Below are 14,267 nucleotides of genomic sequence, written 5' to 3' on the forward strand. Positions count from 1 at the left end.
CTTGTATGACCTTTGTACATTTATTGTGCTGCCTTGCGCTAGAGAAAATTCCAGGCACAGGCAACTGATTGGTGGAGGGCAGAGTGAGGCATCCTTACAGTAAGGCCTAATTCAAATGGGCGGCAAATCCAGGTAGCTGATCTGGGGTTTTACCCATCATGTAAAAAAATACGCATGTCGTGTTTCACTGGCGCTGTCGCTAGTCAAATATGCCATTGCAATGAATTGCACTGCGCCTCAACGTGCATTGCGATAGGAAATCCTCATTTGGATGAAGAAAAAAAACTGCATTCAGCAAACGGTAGTATTGCCTCCTAAATGATGGGTAGCCCCTACTCCACAGTCCTCTGAAAAGCGGTCCACCACGGAACACTTTTCAGAGGGCGGTGAAGGCCGCCATCCGTGTGAACTCAGCCTTAAACATAAGTGCGCTGAGAAGATACTTCACTTTTTACTGCACGTGAAAAATATCTTATTTTGCGCACATTAGGAACCGCTAGATGGAGCCAATGCCTAATACATACATTTGTAGTGCTCGAATTAGCTCAGCTGTAGATGGAATATATACAAAAGGTGTACACAATGTTATAACCAAGGAAGTCCCTAGAAAGCCTTGGGATCCCTGGGCAGGCTCAGCAAGAGCTGTGATGGGTACCATGTACCCTGGTAACCAGTGGGTGTGGTGTACAAAAATACAAAATGACATCATGCCTGAAATTCTAAACTCGTATTCTTTAGCTTCTGGACTTATTTATCACTGCTGCTAGAGTACCATATTAGAGATTGCTGTGGAGAGACAGCTTTCAGAACCTGTCTTATGAAGATGCACAGGAAAAAGGTGGCTCTGTTGGAGAAATTTCCATGGACTGAGGACCAGGGAACTTGTTGAAAGATCCAGGACATGGGTTCCAGTTACCTGGGACTAGTGATGTCCTCAGTAATAAATGCTTCATTTGTTCTAGGCGATATTAATTCTACACTGTATTATTGGACATGGGAACTTTCTGCACATATGTCATTTAGAAATGATAAACGCCCATAGGCAGATTGTCACACTGAAAATCACATTATTCAGTCCTCTTAGTAAATGACTAAACATCTAAAAGTATTCATTGCCTTAGCACTACCCTGGAAATGTACCCTTTGTCTCAAATTCCTCCTTAAGCTGAACTTTAGGCAGATAGAGACAAATGAATGTAGCTGTAATCATTAATACATCATTAAATGTATTTTGCTAATGGAGGCAGTTGAAATACCTGACTTTGAGCTGATATCAGCTTCTTGCAGCCCCTAGGTAACAAGGTAAATGTGGAAGTGCAAAAAAAGAAGCAGCTTAAGGAGCCAATCAGCTGATGTGGTGACAGGAAGCATGCAGGTAGGAAGAAAAGGCAGAGTGACAGGGAGAGGAGCTAATCATTGTACTGCTTCTCCTTTCACTGTCCAGTTAGAGACTGAGGCAGATACAGGATAACCTGGGCTCAGAAGAAGTGGGTTGAAATATACTGGCCATTAGACTGAGGATATCTAGCAGCAGAAAATATACAGTGGGGACATTTTCTGGACTGAAGCTAAATATAGCAGGCAAAGCTGGGCGGGTTTCTTTCCGCCCGCACCCGGAACGTTGGCACATTAGTGCCTGCGTTGCGGTCCAGTGCGATCTGCAAAAATAGTGCTCGCAGGATTTTTACAGATCGCACAGGACCGGAATGCAGGCACTAATGTACCTGCGTTCCGGGTGCAGGCAATCACACTGCGGGCAGGGGGCGTGGCTGCGGTGCCATTGACTTCAATGCACCACCACGCCCCCTCCCGCCCCTGAACACAGGGAGCCGGCTGGCTTGCGTTCCAGTGCATTCCAGAGGCTGAACACTCTGGAACGCAGACTTTGTGGTGTGAACTGGCCCTAAATCACTAAGCCCTCATTCACACTGGAATCGTCCGGCTCCGTGCTGCATGCAGGGCTGTATCGAGCAGCTCCCGGGAAGGACAGGTGCTGCGTGTGAGTAGTACGCAGCCCCCGTCTTTCTCTTTGGGTCTACATGGCCGTACGCCTCCCTACGCACGGACTTGCAGGGCAGGTGAGCGTAGGGGGCGTACGGCCACGTAGTCTCATAGAGAAGGACGAGGGCTGCGTACTTATCACATGCAGCACCTATCCTTCCCGGGAGCTGCTCAATACGGCTCTGCACGCAGCACAGAGCTGTGCGTGCCGGCCGTTTCTAGTGTGAATGAGGCCTTTAGGGGAAAGCATATGGAAAGACCACAAGTAACATTAATGATTCGTTTCCATAGTATAATTACTCTTTAAGTGCATCACTAAAATAAACCTAGCCTTTAAGGGAAACCTTTTCTAAGAGAAGCATGGAGGCTGCCATTGGTGACATTCTGCAGATGCTAATTGCTTAGCTGTCATTCTGATACTCACTACTTTTGGGTCACTAACCTAGAACAAGATAAATACTTCTGACTTTCCTGATGATCAAAGTAAAACCTTTCCAGGGAGAAATATGGGCACTGCCAATGCTAATCTCTGAAAGTTCAAATGGCCTCAGGCTTCAATACTCTTTGAACCACTGAACTGAAGCAACTAAGCAGATCAGGAAGTCAGAAGTCTATCTTTTTTTGCTTGTTCTGTGCCAGTGACTCAATATTAAAGGAGAACTATGAGTTGAATGATTTTCACTCACCTCATAGTTCTAGCCGACCTGTGACAATGAGTCTGTCACAGGTCGGCTCAGTGGATCGGGAAGTGAGCGAACACATACCGGCGTTCGCTCACCTCTCCATCCTGTCACGGCTCTCGGCTGGATTCCCCCCGCTCCGATCCGCCAGCGCTGACTGGTGGATCAGATGGGGGAGGGGGCGGGTACAGCTGGCTCTGCCCCTAGATAGGCAGAGCCAGCTGTCAGTCACGCAGCTGGGCGGATCCTGGCACAATTGTCGGGATCCGCTTCAGCTGCGGCGTCTCAGTATACCGCGAGCAGTAGCTCGCGCTATACTGCGGCGTCTCAGCTCGCGGTATACTGAGCCTAGGGTGACGGGAGGAAGCTAGTTTGTGTCCTCCTGTTACCCTAAGGAGAACTATGGGGAAAAGACTTAGGCCAGGGGGTCCTCATGACAGCATTTTCAGCAATTACTGTGAGTTTGTACATTACACCCGCCGTTCACCAATGTGTCCCCACGTCTCTGCTCTGCAGTCCAAAGGATGCAGAGGCCTATTAGGGGCTTCCTTGGTTACAGCTTGGCTTGCATCACTTCTATGTTTGCCATGTACAGCTAGTTTAAGCACTGTAGATGTATATTTAGGCATTTGCTCCATCTAGTGGTTCTTACCATCATGTGCATGTTAAAAGCATTATCCAGTTTCAAAAATAAGGTCAGCAGTGGCAGCCTCCATGTTAATCTCAGGAAGGGTTTACTGTAAGGCCTCATTCACACTGGGCAATTCGGGATTCCTGCTGCAGGAATCCGTAGTTTTCCAGATGTCCTATTTAGATACAGCCACTGTACTCGTTCACGTTAAAGACCGGTTGACAGCGGCTGCAACTGTAAGGGGCCGTCCGCATGTCATCGTATGTGATACAGGAACAACAGGACCATGTCCTGCTGAAAGACTAATTTGGGAAAGATCAACCTGGGACAACATGTCTTGTGGAGATACGAATTTCTGATAACCTGCTGTGTTGAAAGATTGCCCTGAGGCAATATGACATATGGAGAGACTTTCCTGGCCACCTACCTAAAGAGTTGCAAATGGGCCATGGGCTTGCTGGCATCATGATATGTAAATACGAGTTTGTATATCCTCCAGCATTAGACAATGCTTCAAACATGACACAAGTAGGAAATTATATACTCTCACCCTCACTTTCCACTATATTAGGAAAGGATTAAGTAATCTATAACTCTCCAAACCCTATCCAGGGCTAAGGTTGGCCTTGCATCATTGCTCTGTATATTTACCAGCCTTAGGATGAATGCATTCATATATGGCAGCATAGAATGTTGGAACATTTCCATTCTTCGCTCCACTCAACTATCCTTAGTTAAATAATCTGAAAAACAAATGATGACTTCCATTCTAGTCCAGAGAACTCTAGAGAGGGTTGTTACTGAGACCTAGGCAAAGATGGAACAGCTGTCATCCAGACAGGAAATCAACGGTATACTGAGCCTAGGGTGACGGGAGGAAGCTAGAAGCTAGTCTCCTGTTACCCTAAGGAGAACTATGGGGAAAAGACTTAAGACTTAGGCCAGGGGGTCCTCATGACAGCATTTTCAGCAATTACTGTGAGTTTGTACATTACACCCGCCGTTCACCAATGTGTCCCCACGTCTCTGCTCTGCAGTCCAAAGGATGCAGAGGCCTATTAGGGGCTTCCTTGGTTACAGCTTGGCTTGCATCACTTCTATGTTTGCCATGTACAGCTAGTTTAAGCACTGTAGATGTATATTTAGGCATTTGCTCCATCTAGTGGTTCTTACCATCATGTGCATGTTAAAAGCATTATCCAGTTTCAAAAATAAGGTCAGCAGTGGCAGCCTCCATGTTAATCTCAGGAAGGGTTTACTGTAAGGCCTCATTCACACTGGGCAATTCGGGATTCCTGCTGCAGGAATCCGTAGTTTTCCAGATGTCCTATTTAGATACAGCCACTGTACTCGTTCACGTTAAAGACCGGTTGACAGCGGCTGCAACTGTAAGGGGCCGTCCGCATGTCATCGTATGTGATACAGGAACAACAGGACCATGTCCTGCTGAAAGACTAATTTGGGAAAGATCAACCTGGGACAACATGTCTTGTGGAGATACGAATTTCTGATAACCTGCTGTGTTGAAAGATTGCCCTGAGGCAATATGACATATGGAGAGACTTTCCTGGCCACCTACCTAAAGAGTTGCAAATGGGCCATGGGCTTGCTGGCATCATGATATGTAAATACGAGTTTGTATATCCTCCAGCATTAGACAATGCTTCAAACATGACACAAGTAGGAAATTATATACTCTCACCCTCACTTTCCACTATATTAGGAAAGGATTAAGTAATCTATAACTCTCCAAACCCTATCCAGGGCTAAGGTTGGCCTTGCATCATTGCTCTGTATATTTACCAGCCTTAGGATGAATGCATTCATATATGGCAGCATAGAATGTTGGAACATTTCCATTCTTCGCTCCACTCAACTATCCTTAGTTAAATAATCTGAAAAACAAATGATGACTTCCATTCTAGTCCAGAGAACTCTAGAGAGGGTTGTTACTGAGACCTAGGCAAAGATGGAACAGCTGTCATCCAGACAGGAAATCACTTGATGTCATTGGGATAAATGCAAACCACTTGAGGAGATTGTGAGATGTAGTCTCCTCCGAGGTAAAGAAACACACAGACTTGGTCATAGGTGAGGTTGGAGTTCTGGTTTAACTTGGAAAGCTCAAAGAACATGAACAAAACCTAACAATAACCATAACAACTAAAATAAAAAAGTAAGATGTATGTGGCCATAGCTAACTGATCAAAGTAGGTAAGTGTTCATGTTCACCTTTAAAGTTCACACACTGCTCTCTTGTTTATAAATGTTCAAACCGTAACGCAGCACAATGAAACTGAACAATAAATATTCATTATATTAGGATTTTCAAAGATACCGAGCATTAGCAACAGCGTCTTATTATTCTCAAAATAATTTTTTTAATGAATATGTAAATCTGTAGTTTGTATCCAACACAGATGCCAGCAATTCATATCTATACATACTAATGCATCACTAGTTGATATCAGCATCATATAGAGGGGCAGAACTACTGCCGGTGCAGCTGATGCGGCTGCACCAGGGCCTGAAGCTGCGGGCGGGCCCAGTGAGGTCTGGCGGTCCGGGGCACCCCCATTGTTGGAATATGGGGCAGCACAGGATCCCTGGGGCCGGCGGGCTTCTCAGGAAGGGGGCGGGGTCCTGTGACTCACCTCTCTGACTCCCGGCCGCGTCCCTAGTAACAGGTGGGGGGAAGAGGAGAACTGTGTGTGTCACATGCCCCGCCCCCTGCACACCGTCTGGCCGGGATGCGTGCTGGTGCTGTTATTTCGTTTAATTAGAAAAGTGGATTATCATAGGGAACATTACACTGGGACCCCGATGACCAGCCCACCTGAGACCCTGCAGAGCCCACCATAGAGAGTCTTAGATGGGCTGTGTAGGATCTATGGTGGGCTCTGCAGGGTCACTCTCGGGTGAGCTCTGTGGGGTCTCAGGTAAGTCCAGTGCATTACTGAGCCAAGAGTCCAGCGCATTACTGTGACATTAGAGACTGACAAGGGGTTGGGGGGCCAGTGTGATGCGCTCCTGCCCCCCTCCCCCTTGGGAGAGAACTGATCAGATAGATATATATCTTGTATAATACACTGTTAATATAATAATAGATTTAGGATTACTAATGAATGGTGGGTTAGCATGACAAGATTAGCATAAAACATTGACCTTTTTTTATTCATATAGAAAGACACGTGTGACTGAAACAAATCATCTGTGAAATGTGTAAAGAGGCAGTTCCAGCACATGAATTTGTATAATGACTGAAATAGTATTATACAAGATATGCTGTATATCTGACAGTGATAACTAGAAATGGATGAATATGTATAGATATGAATTACTGGCATCTGTGCTGGATAGATACTGCAAATATTCATCACCAAATGAATGCGTTTGCCAGCAATTTTAAATGAATGCAATTGTACGAGGGTCAATGAAAAAGTAATGCCTCCATGTCTATAATTTGAGTTCTATTAGAGTGACTGTGAATGTTCATGTACCATGTTAGAGGCGCCCTTACCTCACTAATGTATGCTTTTCTTCTTCAGATTGAGTGATTAGAGCCATGGATCTGCAGGGAAAAAACAAGCTGCAATGTAATTTTTGGTGAAAGAGGCTTGCGGACCTAAGGAAATCCGTAATTGGCTAATGAATGTTTATGGAGATGTTGTAGTGCCCTCAGTGCAACCACATGCACCAGAACGCAAAACAATGCCTGCGTTCCAGTCCAGTGCTATTGCAAAAAAAAAAAAAATGCTGCCATTGACTTTAAAGTGACATTAAAGCCAAAAATGTTTTCCCCTCCCCCCCATGTAAATGTTAGCACTTACCTCAAATGATGTCTCTTATTCTGATCTTCCTCTTCTTTCCCCATGTTTTCATCTGTCCCTCCAGCGGTGCGACGTCACTCCGATCCAGCGCTGACTGCTCTGTCTCTCCGATCCAGCGGTGTCTGCCAGCGGGTGCACGCGTCCATAGACTTACCTTGCGTCTCTGCTAGTCTCCCGGCCGAGAATCGGAACTGCGCATGCGCCCGCCCCAAGATCCTTTGCGGCCGTACGATCACTTCCTGATTCTCGGCGCGGGATCGAGCAGCGATAACGAGGTAAGTTTAAAACCAGTTCAAGCGTTTTTTTTTTTTTAAACTTCTTTCCTATATCTACTGCTTGCTAGCAGTAGATATAGGCAAAAAAAACGGAGGGTTTAGAACCCCTTTAATGCACTGCCACACCCCCTCCCACCCCAGAGCGCTGGGGGAGTCTATTGTGCAATTACAGTGTGTTCCAGCAGCTAACTGCTCTGGAACGCACCATATTTAGTGTGAACAAGCCCTAAGATAATTCACCTTCACATCCTCAAGTCAGCTGAGCGCTTGGGAACTCTCCAGCTGTCCCCAGGAGGTTCCCAGCAAGCCTGCGACAATTTAGAAACAATTCTGCTTATGAAGGTGAAACAAACTAGGATAATAAATCTGTCGCTAAATGCACTACAAATCACAGATATGACATTCCCCCCATAGAGTTTGTTTCCACTTCTTAGATTATGCTTAGCCTAGGACCCATTTACTTCCGATGCGTTGGGGCTGCGCTGGCCGTCTTTTTCGGTGCTGCCCCCACACACAGATAAGGTAATTTGCCTAGTCTTAATGTGCGAGCGTTGTGGTCGTGTGTGCTGAAGCACTGTTACCTGTCAGCGCACACCACCATCCATACATTCAGCACATCTTGCTGGTGCGATTGGGCCCTGGATCTTTTAATGTAGTTAATTCCACCATTCTAAACTGATGACTTGTGAAAGTGCAGACTTTTCTCAAAGTAGTAAAATGATGAGCAACAAAAAGTATTGGAACACTTCCAATAAGTGAAGAGAACTTATCAAAAGAACACATTAGGACACTGTCAACATCCCCGCTCAGTGAAATCCTGATAGCTGTCTAAATGAGCAGATTGCTTCTACATAAAACAGCACCCTGTACACTAAAGCTTGCCATACACCTTACAACCATTGTACAACTTTTTTTTGTCCCGACATCACACCCTCGTTCAATTTTTGTTCTTACAGCCCATCATGCACAGGCCAATGTAGTTCGCAATTGTTGTTCATCAGCACCGCTAACAGGCCAATTTTCATGGATTGAACAACCAAATTTTCATTTCAGCATGCGCAATTTTTTATCTTGATATTTTTGTTGTATGAAAACGTCACTAATCTGTCAATTTTTGTCCAACTAGACGAAAATATTCTAGCCTGCTTGAAAGACAAAATCTGCAAGTTGTACGGTAATTGCGGTTGTGCATTTCCCATCAACTGGCAGATTTTCGTATGAAAATGGTGTGGAGGCTGAAAAACAGCAGATAATTATAAGGTGTATGGGCACCTTAATTCATCGATTTGCACAGGCTGAACAGCCACACCTGTCTGTAGCCACAGGAACACACTGATTCCTGCCACATGTTGGCACTAAAAGTCTGTGATTATAAGGCCTAATATAAATATTTCTAAAGCTGTTTTAAATCTGGAGCTATATATGAAGTTATTCTGCCATGACGTTCCTTATTCATACACTTCCTGTTGTGAGGTGACAACTATCTCCCAGCTGTGCTCCTGCGTTGTCACCCTGTCACATGCACACCAATGGAGATTACAAATGGCCCTGCATACATTGCACAGACATGTTTCACTGTTGTCACTATCAGGAGGGTGGTCTAGAATTATGATGTGCATGTGACGGTGGAGTGTATATAGGCAGTAAGTTGCTGAAAGAGGCTGCAGAAGATGCAAAAAACGAATAGAATAAAATATTTACATGGGTGGCCAGTCCTTCCTTCTGGAGGGTGGCTACTTTTGTTTCCCATGGTCCTTGCGTGCGTTGTAAAGTAGACACCGCTCCAAGCTCACTCCCGTGATAGACTACAATCGCACGTTTAGTTTATTCATTTGCATTAAGATTATAGTCCATCACAGGAGCTTGGAGCTTATTTGGGTATTGGCTTTAGGTCCTCATATCATCTCTGAATTGGTGCCGACACTGTCCTTCCTTCTGGAGGGGGGCTACTTTTATTCCCTATGGTCCCTGTGTGTGTTGTAATGTAGCCACCGCTCCAAGCTCACTCCTGTGATAGAATATAACTTCAATACAAATTAGTAAACCAAATGTGAAATTGTAGTCCATCACAGGAATGAGCTGGGAGTGGTGACTACTTTACAACACACACAGGGACCATTGGGAACAAAAGTAGCCACCCTCCAGAAGGAAGGACAGTGTCGGCACCAATTCAGAGATGATTTGAGGATCTACAGCCGAGTGATACACAAATAAGATACATTTTTGGTAATAGTTAAGGTACATGAATGTATTGCACTAACTCCTGAGTTTAGTGTCACTTTAACTTTGTGTGCAATACCCATGTGGCCCTTTCCCCACTAAACGTCTTTGTAACAGAACACACATCATCACAAAGTTGTGTAGTCTGCTTGATGAAGTAACAAGCAATTTTTAAAAGGTTTTCCAAAAACAAAAAACACTGGAACTTAATGAAACGTCCAGTGCAATGTAACATTTCAGTCACAAAACTACAATGCATTTACAAACAGGTTTGGTTCATAGTTTCATATTAACACTGAACTGAGAAAATACATTTCAGCGTTAACACACGTGAGCAATTACTCTGTAACATAATCAGAAAGACGCCTGCAAATCATTACAAATCTCCATGTGTTATTAGGTAGGGGGGAAAGATTTTTCATTATGAAAAATAGAGACAACAGAACATTTTGGGAGAAACGGTTAGCTATACAAAATAAATACACAATAGGTCTCGTTACAGATAATGCGTCTTTTTAAATAGGATACCATGAAATTGACAAAGGCTTATTGTGGCGGCCATTTATAAAGGATACCTCCACCCAAAACATATATTTCAAGTTTCATAGGGTTGAGTAACAATCAGACGTTTTACCATTCTAAAAAGACTCCTGCATCTTCTGTCTGGAGTTCTCAGCTTTTCACATGCAGGGTTCATTTGTAAGCCTAGCAAGGGATATCACTGCTGCACTCCCCATGGAGTAAAACAAAGTGAGAAGCCAGAGCCTGATGCTTTAGCCTGGATAATTTCCATGCCAAGTGGGCAGAGATGGGAACCCCAATGCAAACATTTTCCCAACAAATACCAAGAGGTGTAAGAACGTGGGTACTGAATAAAAAGAGCCTGGTAGGGTAGCAATGTGGGATCTTAATTGCATTTAAAAGGTGCAGCTCCCAGGGCCTAATCCTTGCTTTGCAATTTGGTCCTTCTAATTCTTAAGTGCAGTAACCCCTGAACTTAACAATTAGGAATCTTCATTGAGTATCTACAAGAACAAGGCTGCAATTTCAACTCCCGAAATTTAGTCTGTTATATCTGTATCCTTGCAGGTTCCCCTTTCACCCTTCCAAAAGCGTTGAAAAATCTGTTTTGGGAGTACTTCAGTCAAAAAAGATCATTTGTTAATGTATATGGACAATTCACAAAAGGTCAGGTTTTCTAAAGGCAAACTCGCAAGTTGTGTGGCAACTATAAAAGCTAATGTTGTAAAAAGGGCTCTAAAAGATAAACTGGCTCATTGTCCAGGGTTGTGAGGCAGATAATGGTAGGATTTGTCTTTTTATTACTAAAGCTAAATTTTAACTGCTCCCTTTTATTCTAGGTACAACATCTCCTGTAGCTCAGGGATTTTCTATAACCAGTCCTCTGCCATTCAAAGCTGATTACAACTGAAAACTTTTCAGGACCATTGGAATGGAAGCATTTCAAAAAGCTGCAACTTGCGTGGTAAAAAAAAACAAAAAACTTTGAAATCTTTCTCCTAGAATTTGACAACTCCTCCTCGACATGTCATACCCAAGGAATCTAAAATTGAATTGGCTCTTGAAGGGGATATATACAGTATATAAAATTAGAAATATAAAAGAGCTTGAATGAACAGAGGCAGTCATGACATACAAATCTTACTTCCTCTGGCCCGAGTTATTAAAAAAAAAAACTATTCTAAAGAAAGGGGTTGGCTAATGTCAAATTGGTTTATTAGCCAACCAGCCTGATAAAAAAAACGCTGACATCTAACTGGAACTGCGGAAACCCCAGACACTTTCTCTTCCTTTAGCGTTTATGCAGTGATACACAAAGTGCTCTGTGAATGATCCAAACACAGATGTAAATCTTTTGTCCAGGCAGTAAGGGAAGGAAGACTGCTGAGTCTTATAAGGCTTTGTGGTCACACTCTACAGGCCATAGCAAACTCTGCACGATTCGTTTTAATGGGGGACTTTTCATGTATGCATCCGTATGCTCTTAAACAAAAACTGCCATTTAAATATATCCACACACATCTGTGGTTTTGGCATGCTGCTGCCACGATCAGATGGTAGGAACTGTATGGTTGGTCTGCCCTTTTATGTCAAGACAGGAGAAATCACAACAGTCAGGCAACCAACGTGTTCAGGGAATTACAACTTATTCCTATTTAAAAGAATATTGGAGGCTGCCATTGACATCATTCTACAATAGCTTAAAGTGACACTAAACTCAAGTTAAATCTTAAAGTATTCAACTACCTTAACTATCAAACAAGATCCTCAAATCATCTCTGAATTGGTGCCGACACTATCCTTCCTTCTGGAGGGTGGCTACTTTTGTTCCCCCTGGTCCCTGTGTGTGTTGTAAAGTAGTCACCGCTCCAAGCTCGCTCCTGCAATAGACTACAATTTGAAGATCTACAGCCGAGTTATGTACAAACGAGGTCCAGAATTGTTAATAGTTTGTGTACTTGAATGCATTTTTCATTTTTAACTCCTGAGTTTAGTGTCACTTTAATATGCCTGGCTGCCATGCAGGCCATCTGGTTCCAATACTTTTCACTGACTAACAGACAACACACGAGTGTAAAATGGACTTCTGTCTTTTCTATTACTTTCCTGATCTGCATACTTGGCTTCTGGTTTAGTAGCAAAGTATTGATGTGAAATAAAAGCCAGCAGAAACAAGTCAGCAATGGCAGCCCCCATATATTTCTCTGGAAAGGTTTAATGTAAATTCAGTCTATTGCTTTCAATGGAGCTTGTCTTCACTTGTTCCTAATGGGAATCTACAGGTCAGATGTTCCTATTTATAGTATTTATGATATGCATACATGGGGAAACCATATTCGTTCATTACATGTGAAAGCTGTGCTCCGTGTATAACAGTGCTGTATTATTCCTTCCTCTCAGTGAACATCTATCAGTCTGCTAAGATAAACTGAAGCAATACTATCCCTGTACGTGGCTTATCTTGAAATCTGAAAAGTTGACTAAAAAGTAAATATATGGCAAAAAAACACATTAAGATGTTGAAGCCACATACAAAATATTTGATGTAAACTTTACTGTGGCTTAAAATGTGTTAACTGTCTCCTTCACTGGACTGTCTGGTTTCCTTAATTCTGTAGTAATCTGTCCACTATCAGTATATGTATCCCGAGTGTAAACTTCAAAGAAGAGATCCTCTTTACAATAAAAGTCTCAGCAGAGTGGACTCCAATTGGTTACATATAGTCAGGTTGAAAAAAAGACAAGTCCATCAAGTTCAACCTATCAATGGTTACTACCAGTAGGTAGTTCAATTGGGCTTAGGAAGCAATGTGAATATTAAGGGCGCCTAGACATGGAGGTACGGAAGTACTCAACGTAACACGCAGGATCTTGGTCGACAAAAGATGGCAGCACAATCCTGTGTACAACGTTTACATGCATTTGACATTAGTGCAGCCTATTGGCCACTGCTGGTGTTCATATGGTGTACACATGTACGTTTGTGTTGCATTTACATGCATTCAGTGTTACTTCAGCCTATTAGTTCTTGCCGGCTAAAATGTTAAGATCAACAATGCATAGTGCCTGTACCTCTGATTACACAATGTTGAAATGTAATGTCAGCTCTGAGTCATTCATCAGAAGCAGCACATGCACTGAAAGGCTGGTCTATATCCTTTGTTGCTAGGTCGCAGGCGGCTCTAGACGTCTAGCGTCCCAGCAACCAATACACTGTACTCATGTAAATCTAACACAAACCTTTTTTTTTGTGCTGAACGCAGCCCTAGGTTACAGAGCTGTAAAGATACGCATTGTAGCTTTAACAAGACCTTAAATCATACCTTTATAAATGCTCCTCCTATTTTTTAATTCTGGATCAATTGCCTTTCAGAGGTAGGGTACCTGTGACTGTATTGTAGATTGCGCTAGCTTGGACAAATTCTGTTAAAAACCTAAATTCATTAAAATAGTGGATTATAACCCCACATAAACATCTCTATGGAGCAAAATGGCCACCGCTGTCCCTTAACCAGCCAATGTTATTTTCTGATTTATTTTTTTTGGCCATCGTAGATTACCACAAACTGAAGCACACCTACGAGACGCATTAGGTAAATGTCTCTAATGAAAGATTTTTTTAAAAAATTACATAAAAAAAACAATAAACAGCCATAACATCAAATAATATCCATCTTTGAAATAAATAAAATATTGTTCAAATAGCAAGTAGTCCCCAAGGTGGCGTCCTTATTGACAGAGCACGCTGCACAAGGGATCACTTCCCCCGGTATTTCACATAATTGTCAATTTCTTCATATAACCCACAGTGTCATCAGATATATCTCCAAAAATACTGGAAGGTCCTTCAAGAACTCAGGAATACAGTCCTCCTTCATGATGGGGCTTGGAGCACCTCACTTCTTGAAGGGGGCGAGTTTAGTGATTGTGTTCCAGAACGGAGACGTCTTTCTCTTGGGCTCTGCCAGTGCAAAGACCTGCTGCTGGGGAATGCTGGTGGGCACAGTGATGTGTCGCTGGTGGATGGGATGTAAGTTCTGGTGGGGGGGGAGTCCATTGTAAGTAACACCTGTGACAGAGACCAGAGTTAAATAAATGAAGTGTCTAA

At 43.3% G+C, this 14,267-nt stretch overlaps 1 protein-coding gene across 8 annotated transcripts in view; it reads right to left on the reverse strand.

The window, feature by feature from the left end:
- Window positions 1-13,859: 13,859 nt before the first annotated feature.
- Window positions 13,860-14,267, reverse strand: part of SPATA13 (spermatogenesis associated 13) — a 70,385-nt gene continuing 69,977 nt past the window's right edge. For 5 of the 8 annotated variants that reach the window (XM_018570988.1, XM_018570986.1, XM_018570990.1 and 2 more), the window contains one exon: window positions 13,860-14,228. In XM_018570988.1, the coding sequence (XP_018426490.1) occupies window positions 14,056-14,228 (173 nt within the window). In that variant the 3' untranslated portion in view covers window positions 13,860-14,055. The remainder of the gene's footprint in view (window positions 14,229-14,267) is intronic. The other 3 variants (XM_018570993.1, XM_018570992.1, XM_018570987.1) reach the window with 2 other exon arrangements.

This window comes from Nanorana parkeri, unplaced genomic scaffold (genome assembly GCF_000935625.1).
Source record: "Nanorana parkeri isolate BGI_ZX_2015 unplaced genomic scaffold, ASM93562v1 scaffold1649, whole genome shotgun sequence".
Classification (NCBI taxonomy): domain Eukaryota; kingdom Metazoa; phylum Chordata; class Amphibia; order Anura; family Dicroglossidae; genus Nanorana; species Nanorana parkeri.